The 24,358-nt window shown below is 42.3% G+C and overlaps 1 protein-coding gene across 1 annotated transcript in view; it reads right to left on the reverse strand.

Annotated features, from left to right (window-relative positions):
• RFX3 (regulatory factor X3) overlaps positions 1-24,358 on the reverse strand; it is a 1,639,608-nt gene that overhangs the window by 783,002 nt on the left and 832,248 nt on the right. Inside the window, exon 5 of the mRNA XM_044061098.1 lies at positions 23,706-23,964. Within this exon, the coding sequence (XP_043917033.1) occupies positions 23,706-23,964 (259 nt within the window). The remainder of the gene's footprint in view (positions 1-23,705; positions 23,965-24,358) is intronic.

The following is a 24,358-nucleotide window of genomic DNA, read 5'->3' on the forward strand; positions in this document are numbered from 1 at the left end:
GTGTTACAGTCGCTAGTTCATTAAACAAGACTGCTATTATTAATACAGCCAGATATCTTTTCATTCTTAAAGAAACAAGTATTGTTTGTTTGTTTGTGTTTTTCGGCTTTTCCCGATTAGGGGTCACCACAGCGGAACTCCAGTCCACTAATGATTGGCAGTAGAGTTTTACGTGCTGGCTTGCCGGGCCTAACGCACAACCTTAAAGAAACAAGTATAATGTAAAAAAACACTTTTATTTAAATAAATGCCACTCTGTTTACAATAAGCACTGTATAACACTGCTGCAAACAACTTATTTACAATGAAATAACACCGTATAAACACTACTTACATCATTTCTTTGAATGGATTTTTGTGTCACTGTACTCTTCCAAATGGTAAGAATCACCACACTGTGTTACAATACCCCCAAACATTTTATATATATTATACTGCTTTTATACACACATACATATATATATATATATATATATATACATATACTTTCAATGTATACATTAACATATATATATATATATATATATATATATATATATATATATACATATACATATATATATATATATATATATATATATATATATATATATATAAAAGTATAGATATATTTATATACACACACACACATATATATATATATATATATATATATATATATATATATATATATATATATATATATATATACAAACACACTGTGGTGACTAGACTGGCACTGATGGGATTTGAATCCCATCATTGTCACTAGTTATGGTGATCAAGCTGTCACTGATGTAGTTTGAATCCCACCACTGGCAAGTGACTGTCATGCCAGTTTTGTGAAAGATAGGCACTGCTGTCCTTGGATCTGCTCCACTGCCTCACATTGGTTTGTTGGTTTCTTCAGTCACACCAGTGGTGTCCATCAGGGGAATGTCAAAAAGTGCACACAAGTCTGACATACTAACTATATCACCAGATGTAAGCTGACCACAAAAGTATACAGGGAATATGCAGTGCTGTCCTGGGTGTGGGTTTTCAACATCAACACCAAGACTATAACTGCATACTTGACCTCCTCGTTTTTACAGAGCAGTGCCTTTGGCCTGGGAACTCAAGCCCAGTGTTAGTGTCTTGTAGTGTGCCTCACCCGCTGTATCTGCTTTTCAAATAAATTATTTCCACCCCTGCACACAGATACAATTCCCAAGGAATGCTGGTAGAATTTTCCTATTCAGCACAGCTTACTTCCTGGCAGGGTAGCATTGTCACAGCCATAGATATGGCCAGAGACCAACATACCACTTACCTTTGCTTCTCTTGATCTATAGCCAAATAAAATACTAATAAATACCAAAACAGTAATGTACTAAGTGATCTTGCCAATTAGAGATGGATGCAGGCAACTTAACAACCTACAGTGCTAAATAATACCTTCTCCTCAGATAATAAATAATAAATAATAATAGATAAATACCAGCTCCAAGATTTTAAAACATTAAACAAGTGCGCAGAAGGAACACATAAAGAAAATATCTAACAAAGTTAGATAATTCCCCAGCTCTCTCTTACTGTCACATACTGAAGTCTTAGCTTTCCTATGTACTAAAACACTATGCAAGGCAGATTGCAGACAGCAACTTACACTGATGCTGAAAACCCCAAGTTCTAAGGAGAAATGGCTCTACTCTGGTTTTTAGCTCAACATAGGTGCTTCAGCTTTTTACCTTTCCCCCACAGAAGCCAGAGATAAATACATAGTTTTTTCCACACTCTCAGAAGAAACAAAAGAAAGTAAAAAAAAAAAAAAAAGAATTTCACATACATCTGCTAATTATCTGCATAATAAATTGCTTCATTTCGCATTTCTGGGCTAAGAGGTTCTTTGATTCATGACCTTCCAGCAATAACAGGCAAGCAATCCAACCTTTCATTTGAAACTGCATTATTCCCAAGATAACAGTGTCACAGGCTTTGAACATAATGTCTATACTACATAAAAGAAAAAATACAATTCTTCTGTCATTATGACATCTTATAAAAGCAATTTCACAGTGAAGTTTTCTATTACATATTTTACAAAGCGCAAATACAGTTTAGAAATGTGCTACTCATTTGTTAATCAAAGGAGCTCATGTGTCACAAGCCTCTCTTCGGCAGCAACCCAGAAGCAATAACTTGTAAACAAAGAGTCCTTCATAGTCATACAGGAGGCAAACAGAGGCTGAGTGAATCAATGGATCAATCTCTGGACTAAAAGATGAAGCTTGTTACTAGATCACTATTTTAGTCATTAAACTGCCAGACAGTGAACATGCCTTTTAAAATAACAAGTAAGATTCTCTACAGATAAGGGTATACAGCTCAGCTATCCTGCAAACAATAGTGATGTCATCAAACAGCATCATCCAGTGGATTATATGCATGGCAGCTAAACACGATGATCTTTACTGAGGACAGACAAACTTGTCAGCCATAAAGTTCAAATCACAAAGAGAAGATATGGTCTTTAAAAGATGGGCAAAAATGTACACCCCTAAAAGGAACTGCTTTATCGACCGTCTAGTTTTACAAGATCATGATGTGCAGAGATGTCAGTGACATGTACAGTCCAGTAGAATCGATGAGACTTAACTCATTAAGGTGTCTGAACGATATCAGGACTGTGAGCTAAATGCCTAAGGGTGACTACGATACCTTTTTATCCAGATAGAAAATCTCTTCTACTTAGTAGAATACATAAGATCAGAGGCAGTTTTCTGGCTGCTTCAGTTTCTGGTACTATCCCTCATCTCTGAAACAAAGGATCCAAATAAGTATCACTTGTCACCACAAAAAGGAGGACTTCCTTGGTTTGCACTGAGACAGTTTTCTTGTACAGCCACAGACATGAGAATTTCCAACCATACCCTTTATAGCTACCACAAGACAAAGAGGCTAAGTTTTGTATTTTCTTCCCTGAATTTTGCAAAAAAAAGATATGGAAACAGAATGGTGGAAAGACAAATAGAAAGGTTGCCTGCTATGCATTACTTTACATGTCTAATATCAACTCTCCTTGGATATGCTAAATAAAGTAGAATGGGAAATGGGTAACATCATTCTTGTGTACAATAAGGAGTACAGTCTGTGGGATGTCCTACTCATAGAAAACAATGGGCAGACAGTTTCTGGATCAAAGAGAGAGCCAAAGCTGCTACTCAAGAAGTTTGTTAGCCCTTCCCTTCCTAGTAGGTATGAGCAGGTATTAAAGTGATACCATCATTTATGGCCCATTGTGAGACCCATACGGCCTCTCTACAGAGAGGGTAAAAAAATGCATGCACCACTCTTTGTTCAGGCATTATACCACAAACTGACTGGTTGATGGAAGCAGGAAGCTATTTAATTTCAACTCGCATTTAACTGCTCTTAAAGCAAGAAATAAAGGGGGCTGAGTATGTGTCTGGGCAAGCGATCCATGATAGAATTCCTGGTGAGATGAGGGGCTGTATAGGGGTGCTATCTACTGGGGGGATCATTCAGGATTATAGCCACATGTAGGTATGTATATAAAACACAAGGTCCACTGCACATTGCTCCGAGACATTTCAGTCACGAGGACAGGGAGTGTAGAGATCTAATCTGCTAAGCCAGTTTCTGTGAATGACAGTGGTTGCTCCAAGGTTTGCTCTCATTCTATGGCACACAATGTCACTGGCATGAAGGCTTGGCTGGTGATACTGGCTTGATGAGATCAAGTCCTGGCAATACTGGCATAATCTGCAGTATTGGGGAGAGTATGGTCTCAATGGGAGTTACACTGTCATAGTACACATTCAAGCCCAAACATGAGCACATTTCTGAGTGGAAAAAAAAGGATGTGCAAGCAGTGGCCTACGACGTCATTAGCAGCATACTGAACATTGTTCCCCCACTTAGTGAGTGCTTTTCAGCAGGTGCATGACACAAACCATGGTATAATCATGATCTGATATCATTGCAAAGGTTAAAGGAGATGGGACACAGATGGGAGTCTGATGTACCTTCTCAAGGATAAATGTGTTGTGTATGAACATTATATTTGTACCAAACAGAAATACTTATGAAGAAGGCCACTTTTATGTCAAAAGACAGGTCTGCTGCAGCTAATCAACAAGCTGCACACTTTTGTGTGATTTGTAGATTACACAGCCCAATCTGTTTGACTACCTGAACATTTTTCCCCTTTTGAGAATTCTAAGGCAGCTGCATGTGACATTGCAGACAAGAACATCAAGATGAGGCTCTCTTTTCTCCAGAAACCATCCACTGAGAATAATGGTCTGGCCAAATCAGTGACTGGATGGATTTCAACTATGTTTAATTATGGCAAGCTTACAAATGTCATTTCAAGATAGTGTCTTGAATGCTAATGGATCCTGGCCCATGAAGCTGTTAGGAACACACTACAAACTCTGATCATACCTTACTGACTTTAATTAACCCAATCCTCAGGAAATCATACTGACATATGAGCGTTTTGAAGAATTACTGGCCAGTCTTGAAACTTTGTTTTATTGAAAATGGGACTGAGAAGATGGTTACTTGTAACTATAATCACATCTGTAAAAACATGGCACATTAAAGCTTAGCCCAATTGGATTTATATCTCAACACAGCAAGGAAACAACCCTGATCACAGTGGTTAATGACCTCCTGATGGTGAAAGATTGTCAGTATTTCATCTTGACCTTGTTTGATTTGTCAGAGGCCTTTTACTCTGAGGTCAGTGTGATGTTTACGAAACAGTTTAAAGTTAACTGTGGTTTACTTGGTACCATCTATAACTGATTCATCACATATTTTTTAGGACACTGTCGGAGAGTGATGTCCTGATTGAATTCAACACATTCTAAATCACTATACTGTGGTGAACATGTTGCCACTTGTGGACGTCAAGACAAGGAGATGCATTTTTCTGTGTACACTTTACTTTTCTTCTAAAAAACATGCTGGACTTTTTATCTCCATAGGACTGCTTGGATTCAGTCCTTGACTGGGATGACTGGTAATCACCTAAAACTCAACCCTGCTAAGACCAGAGCCACGTTGGTGTGCCACCATCCATTTGCCTATGCTCCTCTGCTCTCTCTCTACAGATTGCATATCCATATGGGGGGAATCAGCTGAATTACTGTCTCATGTTCGTGATTTAAGCACCATTATTGATAAAAGATTGACACTGAAGGACCAGGTATTGGTCATCATCAAGACATCACAGTTTCTTCTAAAAAATATTACCTGGTTCAGATACTATATTTCACCACTGAATCATCTGATTGTGGTTTGTGCTCTGGTGTTATCCCCCATGCTGCTTTGGAATTATGGATTCCGATCTGACTCACCTACATCCAGGAACAGACATTAGATGAAATGTAATACTAGGCAAAGAAATCCATGACACTCCACCACTGTAAACCTCTTAAAAGCCACCATGCCCCTGGCACCCCCAACAGTTAAACCACTTCTTCATCTGCTCCTCCAAGGCACTTCTATGGTGACACTCCTGGATGCAGCGGCTTACATCCCTGAGCTCCTATACATTCCCAGCAATAATCAATCACATGGAAAGCTTAAAATTCAAGGTGGGAACAACGGGTAAACTATCAGTTGCTTCAATTTTCTCCTTTCTCTTTCTTGTTCATGCTCTTATGACTAAACCTTAAAGAAATCCCTCTATCCCAGTCAATATTTTAGCCACTTTTCAAAAGCCCATTTATGATATTGATGCATCATATATGGAAGGATACTTTTCAAACAAAACCAAACTTATTCTGAGTGGTATTAGACTGTCCAACTTAGAAAAAAAAGGACAGTTTAATTTACATGGCATGTGAATCTGATGCTGATAGTAGGTTTCAGAGGTCAGTAAAACACTTGAAAAGAATGACTATCTGGAGTTGAAGATAAGACTTACTAAACAAATTAAATGATTTGACTAAAGGAGTATTGTGAAGACTGGGTGAAGATAGATGAAGGCTGCCAGCCTAGCCAGATAGAATTTTGGAGATAATTCTGTCATCTGTAAATATTAATGTAAACCACAGGCTTGTTGTCTTGAGTGGTAAAAATAGTGTTACACGTGGAACTAAAAAAATGTAACAACAGTGCACTCTACTGACCAAGTACAGCATGTTGTGACCTTTTGATGTAAACACGGCTCCAGCCGGTCTAGATTCAGGAATTATTGCTATTGTTTTAAGGCCAGAGTTAATGGCCAGAATTTGCATGCATAAATGTCCTTAATGGCTTTGCTTCTGACCTGGTGTGAGCTTACTAAAGAATGTAGCTTGTTTTCATGGGAACCCCAGGGAAGTGTGAAAAATGATGTAATGTGAACCAGGAATGTGATTTTAAAAACAGAGAGAATCAGAGAGCATTAAGAATTTTTGTTTTGACCATCCAACTCATCAGCACTGTCTTGCTCTATATGTAAGTTTATCTTAGACTTGTGTTTTCTCTTAGTCTAATCTTTCTAGTTTTTACCTATTTCTACGCGTTTTCCTGTGATGTCAGAACTGTACTACTGAATTATTTTAAGTATTTCTCTGTGATCTCTGAACTCCTGACTAGCACTGTGTAGTAAAAAGTATTGTCTTGTGTTTTGACTATTTGTTATTAAATATTTTTAAACCCTTCCAACTGTGGCTGTTTTTGTAGAGATAATTTAAGCTCTTTAGAGTACTTGCGTGCCTCTGGTAAAATTGTACAAAGCCACTCCAATAGCTTTAGCCGTGGGCTATACTCCCAATTGGATAACATTGCACAGTAATAATTGGGCACCCTTTTAAGAGCCTTTGAGCAGCTGATAAATATTAGTGGGTGGTGGCAACTGGTACTACTGTATAGTCTGGGAAAAAGGGGCACAGCTGGAGAACCTGTGCCAGCCTTCCCCAGGAGTGTCTGTGTGGTTGTATAAACTCTTCTCAAAGTGTGTGTTTGTGTGTGTGTGTGTGTGTGTGTGTGTGTGTGTGTGTGTGTGTGTGTGTGTGGCAGCTACTTGGGCAGGGACACGAAGCACTGGTTGGACAGAGAGGGTGCTGGAGGTTTTAGCTTGCCCACTAGGCTGAGATCTGGACCCTATAGCTGTGCCAGTGGGGAGTCTTATTGGGGACCGGGAGCAACCAGACCTGGACTGACTGTGATCTCTGTGTGCTCTTATGGGAAATTGCATTTTACTCTGTGTATTTGTGTCCTTTCCTCCTATATGAGACGCCCCTCACTGGTGTTAGTGGTGAGGATTGAGGCTCCTTGATTGCTGGGCCAGGGCATGGGCGTCACATATTAATTGTTTGGCAGTGGTGGGATATCCACACCACATATTAATTGGTTGGCAAATACTAACTGGCTTGTAGTGGTGTGGGTAGAGTGAATTCCTGTAGCTGGTGTATAGTGAGCTTTGAATGTGTTTTGTACTCTAAATCAGCCAAGCAGTGAATACTCAGAGTTCAGATCACAATTGTTTTATTTCATTTGTTAGCTTAGTTAGTCAGGGTGAGCAGGCAGCATGTTAGCAAAGGAGTATGGAAAGCTGACAAGGAGCCAGCTGGCTGAGATGTGCCAGGCTAGGGGACTGGTGCATGGAAACCGGACTAAAGCAGACCTGATTGCAGCCTTGGTTACAGCTGCATCAGAAAACAGCAACCAGGAGGACAATCAGACTGGCAGTGGAGATACAATATCCTCGGAGAATGGACAGCTCAACCTTTCTGCAGAGGACTTAAAAATCCATCTGGAGCTAAAGAGACTTGAGTTGGAGGCCAGGCATTTGGAGATAGAAGCAGCTGAGAGACTGAGGAGTCTAAAGGCTGAGAAGAATGAGAAACTGCTACGCCTGGAAGCTGAGGAAAAGGAGCGGCAGAGGCAGCATGAGAGGGAAATGCTGATTCTTCGCCAGAGTCATGGAGGTAATGGGGAAAAGAGTAACTGGACCCCAGAAGCACAAAAGGTCAGTAAATTTCTTCCGCAGTTTAAAGAGGGGGATAATTTTGATAGCTTCATTCATATATTTGAGAGGGTATGCAAACAGTATGGTGTTGACTAAAGGCTCTGGGTAGGGTTTCTGATCCCCTTACTCCATGGTAAAGCTGTAACTGTTTTGTCAAAAATGTCTGATGTTGCATGTTTTGATTATACTGCTGTTAAAAATCACTTGTTAGAATTGTTTAAGCAAACACCTGATGTGTATAGGAAAATGTTTTGTGAGCATAGACGCAAGGCAGATGAAAGTGTGTGTGAATATGTTGCTGAACTGAGCACTTACTTCCATAAGTGGGTGAGTGGATGTCAGGGCACCACTTCTGAAGGACTGGCAGACCTTTTGGTGAGGGAACAAGCCCTTAGCACTTTGCCTGAGGACATGAGGATCTGGGTAGCTGATAGACAATGTGCAACTTCAGATGAGTTGGGGAAGAAGGGATACCTATACTGCTCATGGGTCTAAAGGAATCCATGGTGGGCAGCACAGACTGCCCCAACAGAATCTGCCAGTAGCAGTGGAAGTCACTAGTCAAGGTACATGTCCAGGAGCTAGGGTTAAATGCTTTGAATGCAACCAGTGGAGCCATGTGGCATATAGGTGTCCATGGATGCAAGGTGGGGAACAAATGGTGAGGGAGCCAGTAAGTGGGAAAGACAAAATGCCAATAGTAGGTTTTCTTGGGACAACAAGGGTACCAAACTACCACCAGAGGTTATATCCTATTGTAGTGAATGGCAAAGAGACCATTGCCAAGAGACACAGCCTCTAATATAACCATTGTAAAGCTTGCAATGGTTACAGAGGAGCACTACTTGCCTGGGCAGTCTACTCCAGTCAGGGCTTTAGGAGGGATCCCATTCCAAATACAGTACAGTTTTGTACCTACCATAAATGTAGATGTTCGAGTGTTCACACTGCTGCAGTCATCACACTTGGGTTATCCTGCCGTCAGGCGGTCCCGCAGTCGGCCAGAGTTCCAAAGTCTTGGTCCAGCGTCGGTTGCTCTCGCTTCTTCCCTGACGTCAGTGCGCCAGGGGTATATAAGATGCATCCGATGCCATTTTCTTCAGTTTTTCTTGTCCCAGATGTCAGGTGCCCCCAAGTAGGTAGGCAATACATATTGCTAATCAAAAATATACATATAAAATAAAAACAATACCTTCAGTTACCAGCAAATACACCCCAAAGGTTGTATAGGATAGAAAGGTATAGATAAGTCCAGCTATTTCAGAGGGGATGGAGGGAGGGTAACCTGGACTGCAGCAGTGTGAACACTCGAACATCTACATTTATGGTAGGCACAAAACTGTACTATGTTCATTGTGTTACACTGCTGCAGTCATCACACTTGGGTAGAATCCCAAAGCTAAGGTTGGGTGGCTGGTCTATAAAGAGTTAGGATTGGCTATGAGGCCCTGCAGAACTGCAGTGGCAAATCCTGCTCTGGATTTAGAGTAAAGAGGCAGGTGGTAATGCTTGGTAAAGGTGTGCACTGAACTCCAAGTTGCAGCCTCCAAAATTTCCTTGGTAGGTACTCCTCTGAGAAAGGCTGTAGAAGTGGTTGTTGCCCTGGTGGAATGTGGTCTAATGTTATTTGGGAATGATTTTCCATGTTGTGTGTAGCAGTACCGAATACAGTGTCCTATCCATTTGGATATAGTCTGCTTTGAGATAGCCTTGCCCTGTGATCCTGCAGCATATGCCACAAACAGTTGCTCAGTATTCCTGAAAGCTTTTGTTTTGTCCAAGTAGAAGCATAGCTGCCTGTGTATGTCCAAAGAATGCAGAAGTTTCTCCCCTTTATTCGGGGGGTTTGGATAAAAGGTTGGCAAATGGATGGTTTGGTTAAAAGCCACACTAGATACCACCTTTGGCATAAAGGTAGGGTTTGTCCTTAAAGATACCCTGTCCTGATGAAAAATTATAAAAGGTTCCACTGCCATTAATGCCTGTAGCTCTGAGACTCTTCGTGCTGAAGTTACTGCCAGGAGCAGAGCTGTTTTCCATGATAAAATTTTTAGATCGGCTGTATTGGCCGGCTCAAAAGGTGGTAGGGTCAGTTTATCCAAAATGAAATTGTGGTCCCAAGTTGGTGTTGGTGCTCTCCGGGGCGGTCTTATGTTTTTAGCCCCTCTAAGGTACTGCTTTAGCAAGGGATGAGAGAAAACAAAAGCTTTTAGGAAAAGGTGTCGAATTTGAGGCAAAAAAATGTTATCTATTACTCCCTTCCCTAATCCTATCCCATCCTTTAACAATGCTGAACTAGTGATTGGCATGCTAAAATTAAATAACCAGAAAAGTATCTGTATCATCTCCCTTCATATTCCCCCTGGCAATAACACCAACACCTTAGAAGACATCCTCTCCTGGACATGCACTAATATAAAACATGAAACTTACATAATGGGAGACGTGAATATAGACTGGCAAAAAATCATAGACCCCAATCCCACCATATCTATTAATCTCTTTAACTTTACTCAACTTATTCATACCATCACTAGGCCCAACAAGACCAACCACCTAGGCTCTATCCTAGACTGGATACTAGTCTCCCACCCAAATAAAACCACTATATCTGGTGTGACTCCCGATCCATTAGGAGACCACCTCCCTGCTTTCATCCACAGAGCCATTTCCTCTTTCCCATACTCCCACCACTTCCTACAAACCCATAACCTAACTTTAACCCCTCTACCTTCTGTGACTCCCTAAAGCTCATAAACTGGAACCCACTAAAAACCTTACCTCTAGATGAAGCCGTACACTTCTTTAACTCTACATTCCTTTCTATCCTAAACTCCCTAGCTCCAGCTCGAACCAAAAGAGTTAAAGCAAAAACAGCCCCTTGGCTTACAAAAGCCACCAAGAAAACTATGAAAGAAAGAGACAAATCTTGGAAAAGCTATCACCAGCATAAACAACCTGAGCTGTTACTAAAATACAAACAGTTGCGAAACCTAGCCAAAAAACAAGCCATCAAAGACAAAAATCCTATTACAACCACCTCCAAATAAATCTTACAAAAAACCCCAAACAATTCTGGAACTCCATAAACTCCCCCCTCAAGCCTGGTACTACAAATAACCCTTGTCCTGACACTAGCAAATCTGACCAAGAAATCGCCAAACTATTTAATACATTCTTCACCTCTTCCATTGCTGAACTGACTAAAACATTCCCCAATAACCTCCCTCTACCCACCTCATCCCCAACTTCCTCCCCACCTCCTCCCACCCCCCCCCCATATTTTCAAACTTTAACCTGTATCCACCAACATCATAAAAAAACTTCTCTATAAACTCAAACCTTGCACTAATGCTCCTGACAACATTCCCTCCTCCTTCCTAAAAATCGCCTCTGACAGTATTGCGCTCCCTATCAGCATCTTTATCGAGTCATATGTACCAAAACTATGGCGTTCCGCTTATATTCTCCCACTCCACAAGGGTAGCAAAAACTGCAACTTCTCTAACTTCCGCCCCATAGCTATCCTCTCTCCCATCGCCAAAGTTCTCGAAAAATGCATTCACATACAGCTCATGCCATTCATAACCGAACATCAACTACTCTCTCCAACCCAACACGGCTTCCGCCCTGGACACAATACCAACACAGTCCTTCTGTCCTTTTTACACTGTATCAACTCAGCTCGGGACTCCGGTAACTTAGTTTCATCTATTTTATTAGATTTATCTAAAGCTTTCGACACAATCTCCCACACTCATCTTCTACACCATCTATCCAACCTTAATATCTCCCCAAATACTCTTTCCTGGTTCTCTAGCTATCTTTCTGACAGGTCCCAAGCAGTGAAATGGGGCCAATCCACTTCCACCTTCCTTCCAACACCCACAGGAGTTTCCCAAGGTTCCATTCTTGGCCCTCTTCTATTCAACATCTTCATTAATGATTTCCACAAAGCCATTCCAAACACCAAAATTGTCCAATACGCAGACGACTCTACTCTGATCTGCTATGCTTCCAACCAATATGAACTCAAATTACTAACTCAATCTACCTTTTCAACCACTGAAAAATGGGTGCTCCAAAACAACCTCTCACTCAATGCTAACAAAACCAAAATCCTCCTATTCACTCCCTCTAAAGCAAGTCCCATTGATAAAAACTAATTTGAAATTACCAGCCTCAACAAATCTATCATTGATATTGTTCCCTCTGCCAAACTTTTAGGGGTCATCATTGATGAACACCTAAAATTCAACACCCATATCCTACAAAACATCAAAAAACCCCACATAAAACTTGGCCTACACTACAGAAATAATCACTTCCTCTCTCCCTCCACTAGATTGACCCTGGCCACTGCATATCTTCTCCCATCCCTTCCATATGGCACTCCATTACTTACTAATCTAGCTTCCACTCTTACCTGAGCCTCCAAACTAGAAGTATGCTACAACAAAATCTCCAAATTTGCCACAAAAGCAAAGGCCTCCTCTCACCACTGCTCCTCACTACTAACTCTAAACTGGCTTGAACTCCCAAATCAACTAAACTTCCTCCAAATTGTCACAGCCCATAAATTAATATTTCAACCCACCAGCTGCCCCTCTTTATCCAATATCCTCCTACCTTATAGCCCCCCAAGACCTCTTAGATCCACTCATCAAAACCTTATTACTATCCACAAACCTAAATACCCTGCTGGTCAACTTTTACTTTCCCATACCTTAGCTAAAAAATGGAACTCCCTGCCCTCCACTTTGAGAGCTTGTGACAACCTAAACACTTTCAAAAGATTACTCCACTCCTACCTATTTCATCACAGGCATTGTAACTGCACTCCTCTCTCCTCACCTCCCAACCTCCCCTCTTCCTTCTCTCCTGGCTGACCTTCCTCCCTCCTAATCACCCCTCACTTATACCCAGCCTAGAAACTACAACTAATCTCCCCCCTACCTCTCTCCCTTAGCAACTACCCTTGCTTCAAATTAAAAAAAAAAAAAAAAAAAAGTGTGCAACTACATATTTGAATGTAACTTATATTGACTCTTTTTCTATTGCTATTTTTCAACTTGTTGATGTGAAGGTGCAATATGATACTTCTACATGTCTATTTTGTTATGTAAGTTGTGATACAGAACTTCACTGCTTAATCAAAATGAACATTATAATACTTTATGTAACTTGCTATGAGGAGCTTTTCTCCCCGGGCCTCCACTGAAAACAGGCTCTCGAGCCCAGTGGACCTCCCCGGTCACCAAACTGGAATAAATAAATAAAAATAAATAAATAAATAAAGGAGGATCCGTGTTGTAATGTGCTGAAATGGCAGAGGCGTGGATCTTAACTGATGAGAAGGATAGGCCTCTGTCCAGCATCTCAGTTAAGTATTGTAAAATCTGAGGAATGTTTGGAACAAGAGGGTCAAGGCTTTGAGTCTGGTTCCAGGCGCAGAATCTCTTCCATTTTTCTGAGTAAGCCTTCCTGGTGCTAGGCCTCCTGGCCTCCAAAATGACATCCATAACAGCTTTAGAAAGAGGTGTTGCCTGTTTGGCTAAATCTGCCATGCAGCCAGGTTTAGGGTTTTGAGCTGACTGTGCAGGATCTGATTGTTTTGTTGAGTCAGAAGGTGTGGAATGTGAGGCAAAATCCATGGTGGGCCCTGAGCCAAGTTCCTTAAGATAGGGTACCAGTGCTGGCGTGGCCAGTCTGGAGCAATCAGGATCATTTGTGTTTTTTCTTGTCTGGCTTTTAGGAGTACCTTTGAAAGGAGAGGCAGTGGTGGGAAAGCATAAACTTTTAGGTTTTTCTAGCTGAACAGAAGAGCATCCACTTTCCATGCTTGTTTGTGATAAGTCCTTGTGCAGAATTTCTGTAGTTGGCAATTCAGTGGGGAGGCAAAAAGATCTATGTTTGGGCATCCCCATTTTTGCGTTACCATGCTGAAGATTTGCGGATTCAATTTCCATTCGTGAGGGTCCATGATATTTCTGCTTAGATCGTCTGCCAGAGTATTTTTCTTTCCTGGCAGGAATTGTGCTTGCAGGTGAACTTGGTACGTTAGAGCTGTGTTCCACAAGGTCATGGCTTGCCTGCATAGGGGATAAGAATGAGTGCCCACCCCCCCCTGCTTGTTTATGTACCACATTACTGTAGTGTTGTCTGTCTTTAGTAATAGTTGTCCTGGATGTAGAAGGTCCTTGAAAGCTGTTAGGGAATTTTGAACAGCCAACATTTCTTTTTGATTGATGTGAAGATGCATCTGGTCTGTGGTCCACTTGCCCTGAATGCATTTTCCTGCCATGTGTGCTCCCCAGGTGTAATCCGAAGCATCTGTTGTTAGAGTTTGCCTGGCTGTGGGTTGGGTAAAAGGCTGACCCTTGTTTAGGTGACATGCCTGTGCTCACCATCGAAACTCCTATTGTAGACAGTGAATCATTGGTATTACTGCTTCTAAACTGTGAGAGTGTTGAGTGCAAACACTTTTTAGGTACCATTGTAATTTCCTCATATGCAGTCTGGCATATGGTATTAGTAGTATGCAGGATGCCATGAATCTCAGGGCCTGCAGAATTTTTCTTGCAGGCAGATGGGACTTTTTTGCCAGTAATTGAAAATATTGAGTTAGTTGAACTTGTTTGTCTGGCGTGAGGTAAGCCATCTGGGCCATTGTATTTAAGCTGGCACCCAGGAATATAATCTGTTGCGAGGGCACTAGTTTTGACTTCTTTTCATTTACTGTGTATCCTAGAGAAATTAGCAATCTTTTTACAAACACCAGATGCTGTAGAAGAATGTCCTTTGTCTCTGCTTGAATGAGGCAGTTGTCCAGGTATGGGTATATTTGAATTCCTTTTTGTCTGCAAAATGCAATTACTGGTGCCAGGCACTTTGTGAAGACCCTGGGCACAGTAGATAAGCCAAAGGGCAGTGCAGAGAATTGGTAGTGCATTGTACCAGATTTGAATCCGAGGTATCTTCTGCATTTTTTTCTGATAGGGACATGCAGGTATGCCTCTTTGAGGTCCAGAGTAACAAGCCAAGTCTTCTTGCCCAGCATGGGTAGAAGCTGCTGTAATGTCAACATTTTGAATTTTGGAATATCCAGGTAAGTATTCAGAATTGAAAGGTCTAGTATGGGCCTCCAGGCCTTGTCCTTTCTGGGGACCAGGAAGAGCCTTGAGTAAAACCCTTGTCCTTGTTCCTGTTGTGGTACTTTTTGAATAGCTCTCATGTCCATGAGGGCTGACATTTGTTTTTGTGCCTCTGCCCATTGATTTTGTGGCAGGTCTGGCATTCCTTTTAGCCTTGGTAAAGTATGAAAGTGGAATTTGTAACCTTGAGACACAATATTCAGAACCCATTTGTCTTGGGTGATTGTTTGCCAGTTTTGAGAAAAAAGTGCTAGTTTTCCCCCTAAGGGGGCTTCCAAAAGGGACGTGCTTGGCATACAAAGAGGAAAGTCATTGTGACTGTTTCCTGTAAGGTTGAGACTTGTCCTAACCTCCTTTTGGGGTTGAGGTGCCCCACTGTCGTTGTCTGGTTGAGCCTTGGGGTTGAGATCTGCCTCTCTGTGGCCTGTCTGACACTGGAAATGACCAGTTCTTTGTTGGCCAATTTCTGCTAAAGCGAGGTGGCTGTACCTGTAAGAAATCCTTGACCGTTTGCATAGATTTAGCTTTAGCCTCCATTTTCTTTAACACCTCTTCTGCCTTAACACCAAACAAGGTATCATGCTGTAAAGGAGCATCCAATAATTTTGTCTTAACATGATCAGGTAAACTCTGTTCTTTTAACCAAGGATGTCTTTGAATAACAGAACCTGTAACTGTGGCTCTACAAGAGGCCTCTAAAGAATCAAAACCACACTGCAGAGTATGTTTTCCCACCTGTTCAACTGCATGCAATAAATCCTGCATTTCTTTACAATCAGGAGCTTCTGAGCTTGCAAGCATTTTCTGTTTTAACTGAGCCATTAAATATTGTTGGTACTTAAGCATATGAAACTGGCAATTTAAAGCTCTTACTGCTAAAGTTGCAGACGTGTATACTTTCTTCCCCCACCTATCCAAAGCTCTGGAATCTCTGTCAGAGGGTACTGGATTTTTTGCAATGGAAGCCTTAACCCCTTTTGAACCCTGGGAAATAGTTTCTGGATCAGCAGAAGGGTTTTTGTAAAGAAACTTGTGAGAGTCAGGGACTCTATAATACCTATCTGGCTTGGCTGGAGCAGGGGGCAAAGAGTCAGGAGATAGGCTGGATTCAGTGAACACATCATCCACAATATCTAGCACAGGCGGAATAGCCAGGGGCCTGTGCTGAGGCAATAAGAGGAAATCCCTGAGCCTTTTCTTGGATTCTGAGTAATCCTGACTTTCCCAATGAAAATGCTCCCTCATGGTATGTAAAGTTTCCCCAAAAGAATAATCCTCAGGAGGAGAAGCTGAAGGGATAGATTCTTCAGCATCAGAGTCCTCATAGGGAGGTATAGAGTATCCCTGGTCTGAAGAGGAATCAGAGGAAATGGAAACCTGATCAGAGGAGTCATAGTCTGTATCCTGCCTAGGCCTTTCTCAGGAGGGGGATGGGAACCCCTGATTAGAGTAATGAGGTCTTCGGCCATTTTAAGCATCTGTTTCTTACACATGGAGGACTGTCCAGAAGAATGCTGTACTTGTTTCTTTGTCTTTAATGGTACCTTTGTCTTGGCTGTTGTTTTAATGGTAAGTTGTGAAGGTCTCAAAACACCCTCAGAAGCCAATGCCTGCTCAGTGGCTCCGGACTCATCTGAGGGATTAGTTTCCATAGGCCCAATACCTTGAGTTTCCAGAGGCCTAGCTGTCTCCACATGGGAGTCGGAAGCGGCCTGTGGCTCTGAGGTAGCGTGTGTCAGGGGCTGCGAAAGCGCCTCACTGAGAACCGACGACTGGCCTAGAGGAGGTTTCGTCGTCGGTTTTGGACCTCGGATGCCTGTCTTTATCCTTGTCTTTGCATTTTTTCGGTATTGAGGTTGTCGGCTGATCTGACGGCATAGTATAATTGAACCTTCGTCCAAAGTAGTGTAAAGCAAAATCAAAGCGTCTTTTTATAGTGTTTGTTAAATCTAGCACAAAACCGACAACTAGTGACGTCGTGATCAGGACCTAGGCATGGAATACAGTAAGAGTGGAAGTCCTTATGAGGTATTCGCTTCCCACAAGAAATACAATTATTAACTTTTTCTGACATCGGTCTGAGGCAAGAAAAAAGTTTCCCCAACGGGGTACTTAGCTTTATTGAAGACTTCGGATCTGAAATTCGACTTCGAAAATCTCAGGAGTCGGCCGACCGGCACTTGCGAACTGTTTCTGCCTCGGGCACCGCGCGGCAAGACAGACTGAAGAAAATGGCATTGGATGCACCTTATATACCCCTGGTGCACTGACGTCAGGGAAGAAGTGACAGCAACCGACGCCGGACCAAGACTTTGGACCTCTGGCCGACTGCGGGACCGCCTGACGGCAGGATAACCTAAGTGTGATGACTGCAGCAGTGTAACATGATGAACATCTTTGGTTATGGTTCACCTTGACTGGGAGGGTAGAAAAGGGAGCCAGTAAGTAGGTGTGTTTGAGGATATACCTGCAGATGTCCTGATAGGGAATAATTTTGATAGTGCAGCACCCTGTGTTTGTGCAGTTACACGCAGCCAGGCTAGGAGACAAGCAGGTGGGTCTGGTAGCCTGGGGGAAACCCAGACAGATTGCATACTTGCAGCCAGGACTGGTGAGGTGGTTACTTCAGGGAGGGAGCTACCCTGTAGCAGTGAGACTGAAGGTGAGCCTCAGGTGCTTGGGGGTACTAATGGTCCCTTGGACAGAGTGACTGCAAAGGTAGAGGTGAGTAGTAGTACCCAGGCTGACAGTGAGGCACCACTGTCACAGGATGCCAGACTTCCTGTGGAAGGGGAGCTGGGAATGATTCTCAAGAAAAGGGGGAATCTGTATACTGGGACAAAGGGTTACTATACAGAGAGTGGACCCCTGAAGGAGGGCTAGAAGGTGAGAGAGTACAGCAGTTGGTAGTGCCTAGAGCCTACCGTCTGGCTCTTCTAGCCATAGCCCATGATATTCCCTTTGCAGGTCACATGGGCATAAAACATACAAAGAGGCATATTATGCAGAACTTCTATTTGCCTGGAATTTCCAGAGATGTAACAGGGTACTGCAGGACCTGTGAGCAGTGCCAAAAGATAGGCAAGGCAGGAGACAAAGTGAGAGCTCCTTTGATGCCTTTGCCTGTGACTGAGGAGCCATTTCAGAGGGTAGCTATGGATATTGTGGGTCCTCTGAGTACCCCAAGTTCCACAGGGAAAAAGTATATTCTAGTGGTAGTGGATTATGCTACATGATACCCCAAGGCAGTGGCTTTGTCTTCCACTGAGGCAGAGAAGGTGGCAAATGAGTTGTTAGAGATTTTCAGCAGGGTAGGTTTCCCAAAAGAAATACTGACTGACAGAGGTGCCAATTTCATGTCAGACCTGTTGGCTTGTCTGTGGAAGTCCTGTGGGGTGAAGCCCATGAAGACCACCCCCTACCATCCCCAGACTAATGGTCTTGTTGAGAGGTTAAACTCTACAATCAAGTCCATGCTACGGGCATTTGCAGATCAGTTTAAGAGGGAGTGGGACAAATATTTGCCCCATCTGTTGTTTGCTTACAGAGAGGTTCCCCAGGAATCCACAGGTTTTTCACCCTTTGTGTTGCTGTATGGGCATAGGGTGAGGGGACCTCTAGATTTGATTTGAGATGAGTGGGAAGGTGAGTGTGAGTCTCACAAGGAGTCTGTTGTGGCATACGTCCTGAACCTCAAGACAAGGCTCAGGGAACTCATGGGCTTGGCCCAGGAGAACTTGGCAGAACCCCAACAACAGGAAAAAGGTGTGGTATGACAGGAATGCTCGAGCTAGAGAGTATGCTGTGGGGCAGCAGGTAATGGTTCTCATTCCTGTCAGACACAACAAGCTGCAAGCAGGTTGGGAGGGACCCTACAAGGTGGTAAGAAAGGTACGTGATGTTAATTACATGGTGGAACTGCTAGGCAGAAAGCAGGGGCACAAATTGTATCATGTTCACATGATGAAACCTTACCATGATGGGAAGGCCCTTATGCTGAGCATCTGCAGTGGATTGTAGGAGGAGTCTGAGGGAGATTTGGTGACTGATCTCCTCAGTGAGGCTCAGGTTGACACCTCAGTGGAAGGGGTAGCAATGTCCCAGCAGCTATCTCCTACCCAGGTTCGAGAAATCCGAGCAGTGTTGCAGGAATTTGGGGACATGTTCACTGGGAAACCAGGGTGCACTCACCTGGGGCAGCACTAGGTGGATACAGGACCCCAAAGGCTTATTAGGCAGGCTCCTGATAGAGTGCCTGAAAGAGTCAAACAGACTCTGAGGGAGGAGGTACAGGAGATGTTGGAACTAGGGGCGTTTCAAAAGTCCAACAGTCCCTGGGCCTCTCCAGTGCTGCTGGCGGGAAAGAAGGATGGCAACACCAGGTTCTGTGTGGACTACAGGAAATTAAATAGTCACACAGAGTCGGATGCTTACCCCATGCCTAGGACAGATGAGGCCCTAGAGCAGCTGGGTGGGGCTAAGTATCTTACAACTATTGATCTTACCAAGGGTTACTGGCAGGTGCCCTTGACTCCCAGTGCTAGACAGAAGTCAGCCTTTGTGACTCCTTTTGGCTTGTATGAGTTCACAAAGATGCCCTTTGGGATGAAGAATGCCCCAGAAACTTTCCAGAGGCTGGTAGACCATATCCTAGCAGGAGTGGGAGGGTTTGCCCTTGCTTACCTAAATGATATTGCCATCTACAGCCATTCCTGGCAAGAGCAACTTCAACATGTCAGGGAGGTAGGGAGGTGCTGGGAAGACTACAGAGGGCAGTGTTGACCATTAAGCTGAGCAAATGTCAGGTGGGTATGGCAGAGGTCTCCTACCTAGGACATAGAGTGGGGAGTGGTAAGATAAGGCCAGAACCTGCCAAAGTGGAAGCCATTCAGGCATGGGCCTGCACCTGTTACTAGAAAGCAGGTGAGGGCATTTTTAGGGACAGCAGGGTACTACAGAAAGTTTGTCCCCAGTTATAGTACCATAGCTGCTCCCCTCACAGACCTGACAAGGAATTACAGGCCAGATAAGGTAGTGTGGACCCCAGCATGTGAGCAGGCATTCCAAAAGCTTAAAGAAGCTTTGGGAGGACCCCCTATGCTAGCCAGTCCAGATTACAGCAAATAATTTGTTGCGCAGGTGGATGCTTTGAACCATGGGGTGGGGGCTGTACTTAGCCAGATTTCTTCAGAGGGGGAAGAGCACCCAGTGGTTTACCTCAGTCAAAGGATCCAACCCAAGGAGGAATGCTATGCAGCTGTAGAAAAGGAATGTCTAGCCATAGTGTGGGCACTGCAGAAACTTCAGCCTTATCTGTATGGAAGGAAATTCATGGTTAAACAGAGAAAGCCAGCAAAATGCTAAGTTGCTAAGATGGAGCCATGGGTTGCAAGCATATGATATGTCCATGCAGCACCGCAGTGGGATTAGCAATGCTAATGCAGATGGGCTCTCAAGACAGGGAATGGGGTAAGGTATACTCAGACAGACCTAACTCTCTCAAGCAGCGTTTCTCAAGGTTCACTTGAAAAATTAGCTTGAGTTCACCAGGGGGAGATATGTGAAGATTGGGTGAAGATAGATGAAAGGCTGCCAGCCTAGCCAGATAGAATTTTGGAGATAATTTTGTCATCTGTAAATATTAATGTAAACCACAGGCTTGTTGTCTTAAATGGTAAAAATACTGTTATATGTGGAACTGAAAAAAATGTAACAGCAGTGCACTCTACTGACCAAGTAAAGCATGTTGTGACCCTTTGATATAAACACGGCTCTGGCCGGTCTAGATGAAGGAATTCTTGCTATAGTTTTAAAGCCAGAGTTAATGGCCAGAATATGCATGCATAAATGGCCTTAATGGCTTTGCTTCCTGACCTGGTGTGAGCTTACTAAAGAATGTAGCCTGTTAGCCTGGGAACCCCAGGAAAGTGTGAAGAATGATGTAATGTGAACCAGGAATGTGATTTTAAAAACAGAGAGAATCAGAGAGCATTAAGCATTTTTGTCTTGACCATCCAACTCATCAGCACTGTCTTGTTCTATATGTAAGTTTATCTTAGACTTGTGTTTTCTCTTAGAAATAGCTAGAAACTAGAAAGATTAGACTAAGTGTTTTTCTCTGATGTCAGAACCATACAACTTAATTATTTTAAGTATTTCTCTATGATCTCTGAACTCTTGACTAGCACTGTGTAGTAAAAAGTATTGTCTTGTGTTTTGACTATTTGTTATTAAATATTTTAAACCCTTCCAACTAAATTCCAAACCATCCTAGAATTAATAGAACATGTAATCACACTCTAATCGATAAAATTGTGGTGTTTCTCGCACTCCCACTCTACCATATTTCTATCTGGCTTTCCCTACTTGAAGTTATGCCTGTTCATATTATGATAAAGTGATAACTGGGCGAATGGGTAAGAAATCTGTTGGGCTGTGGTGGGGACTATACGGCTGCTCATGATTTCAAAACTCTCAATACTTTCACAGAAAATTTTCTGGAACAGCTTGTGAACAGCAATTTAATATGGTATAAATACACAAAAATATTGCTAAAAGTATACTTTTGGTTTGGCCATTCTCATTTATATTTGTATGAGTATTTGCATGGGTATATAACATTCACATTCACACACACTCACAAACGCACACACAAGTGCACATATGGAAGTCTGATGTTTCTTCAGGCTTAGCCATCGTTTGTCAATATAATAAATATATTGCCCTCCACTGCTGCTCTACATTTGCTAGTATATGGTCCAGTCAGCAGTGCTGTCTGAAGGCTTCCAAGGAATGACTGGAATACCAATGTTGATGTCATCCCCGCACATGGTATGTGGGCTCCTTTCCTTCTATGTGAGGTTACTGAAAAAACAATCAGTAAAAACAAAATGAAAACTCCAGCAAAACTAGAACTTCCACTGAGTGACCTCCCAAACCTCTTGTATCAGAGGCACATGGGATATATGCAAATGACCCCTATGAACATCAGGTGTTTCGGCTAATTGGCGAAACTGAATACCCATGACTTGTTTCCTCGTTTTAATGGACATGCATATCCACAGCTAGTGGGGTTTGGCTTTATTGGCCTGAATAGGTCCATTAAAACGACGAAACAAGTCATGGGCATTCAGATTCGCCAGTTAGCTGAAACACCTGATGTTCATAGGGGTCATTTGCATATATCCCATGTGCCTCTGATACAAGAGGTTTGGGAGGTCACTCAGTGGAAGTTCTAGCTTTGCTGGAGTTTTCATTTTGTTTTTATCTATGTGAGGTTAGTTTTTCTTCTAATGGTACTATTTTTATGATACCACTTTAATCAAACAATTTAATATCTTTAGTGTTATTTTCATCCCCAGATACATAGTCAGTCTTTCTTCTTTTCAAGTGGTTTATTGACAGCTGATACCTACTATAAGGATCAGACTCGCATGCCATCAAAAGAAACAAGTTGTTTTTTTCTATGCAAAATTGTTGTTGGCAATCAACAATGAAAGCTACAGAATCCATGCTGTCCAGCCTATGTCAAGCAGGCTTGCTGATACAAAGCCTTTTCTGTAACAGCATGAGATCTGAATAGGAAAAAAGTTGCAGAACTGTGTTAGGGAAACAAGTAGAAATGAAAAAAAAATTGAAAAGGGATGAAGGCTTTTTGGCAATAAACAGAATCTAACTGATATTACAGGTTGAAAAAAAATAACTAGTCAGAATTTGTGGATTTAAAAACTAAATATTATATGGAATTAATGTCATCAGCAATGCACATCCACCTGTGTTACAAATACTATTTCCTTGTGCCTCTACCCAGCTCTACACATTAACATGAGGCTGATATTTCTTAGTCCGGCATCACCATAACAATACACAACTATTCCATCTAAAAAAAAACATTCTAAAGGTAATGGGCTTTTCTTATGAATGATCATCTACAAACCAAACTCTGTGGCATGGAGGGATAAAATCTGGACTATGCCCAGTCAATTCAATCTCAAGTAGTGGCTTGGGTGATAGAAAAGCTGGGAGGGAAAGGTAGAAATGAGCAACTGATGTTGGCTCACCCCATCGTGGAGGGAGATGGTAGTTTTACTTGATAAATCACAACCGTGCAAGGGGAGTTCTGAACAACAGTGAAAGGCCAAAACTGAGGACATATGGTTTGATGATATAAAGCTGGTGATGGTAGTTCTCATTACCATGCATGTGTAAGTGCACATATGCATGGAGGAGGGTATGGGATGCACTGTGGTGATGTAGGTGCTCACAGAAGCTGCCAGGAAAGGGTTAGGGCCTTAAAAGACATTTGATCATTGCCAAGATGGCAGCCAGTGTGCAAACCACCTCCATGGCTGCCTGGGTGGAGGCCACTGTAGTTGGATCTCAACTCTTTTCTGGCATATCCTGTAAAGGGGAATGAATGGGCTCAAGATGAGAGGGAGAGGCTTAATGGTGAGCAGTGATGGAGGCACAAAGCACATACAACAAAAGAGAACATGACTGTAATTGAATAAGGAATCATTAAGACAACCTTTACAAATAATGCACAACATGTAACAGTATTTATTTTCTTATAATAAAAAAAATATTACAATAATACTTACAGTAGCTGGGGAAGCCCGAGCTGTGTGGCTAACTTGATGACTGGAATTTTCTACCGAATTACCAATAAGATAGGTTCCTCCAGAACTGCTGATGATCTGCCCACTTGTGACACCCATTGGAATTCCCCCAGCACCCAACATGTTATGAGAGGATACTACTGTAGTCACCTGGGCAGCATTTCCTTGAGCCTCAAAATAGTTGCCCCCACTGTTTTGGCTGTACATCTGTGTATCGGAGTAAGGGTATGTTGCTGTTCGGCTAAAAATATAAATAATTGGATATCCATAAGCAAAGAACATTTGATTATTGATCTTTACATATTATGGAAAATATCAAACTGAATTTCTAACATCACATTTCATACCTCCATATGCGCAGTGAAGAAGGCAGTTACTAACAACATGGTAAAACAAAAGTGTGCTTGATTAATGTCACTGACTAGATTCTTACAAACCAGACAAACATCTCAGTAAGTGAAAAAGGAGAAGGTTTCAAAGGAAGCAAAATATGTGATGCAACCATATGCCAGCTCATATCTGGAAGTGCCCCTTATATCTGCAACTGTAAGCAAACATCTTGCATGAATGGAATGTCTGAGAAAAATAAACTGAAGAGTACTGAACCCAAAATAAACCCCTGTGGTACTACTCTA

This window comes from Protopterus annectens, chromosome 2.part0 (assembly GCF_019279795.1).
Source record: "Protopterus annectens isolate FY-2018-M chromosome 2.part0, PAN1.0, whole genome shotgun sequence".
NCBI lineage: Eukaryota > Metazoa > Chordata > Ceratodontiformes > Protopteridae > Protopterus > Protopterus annectens.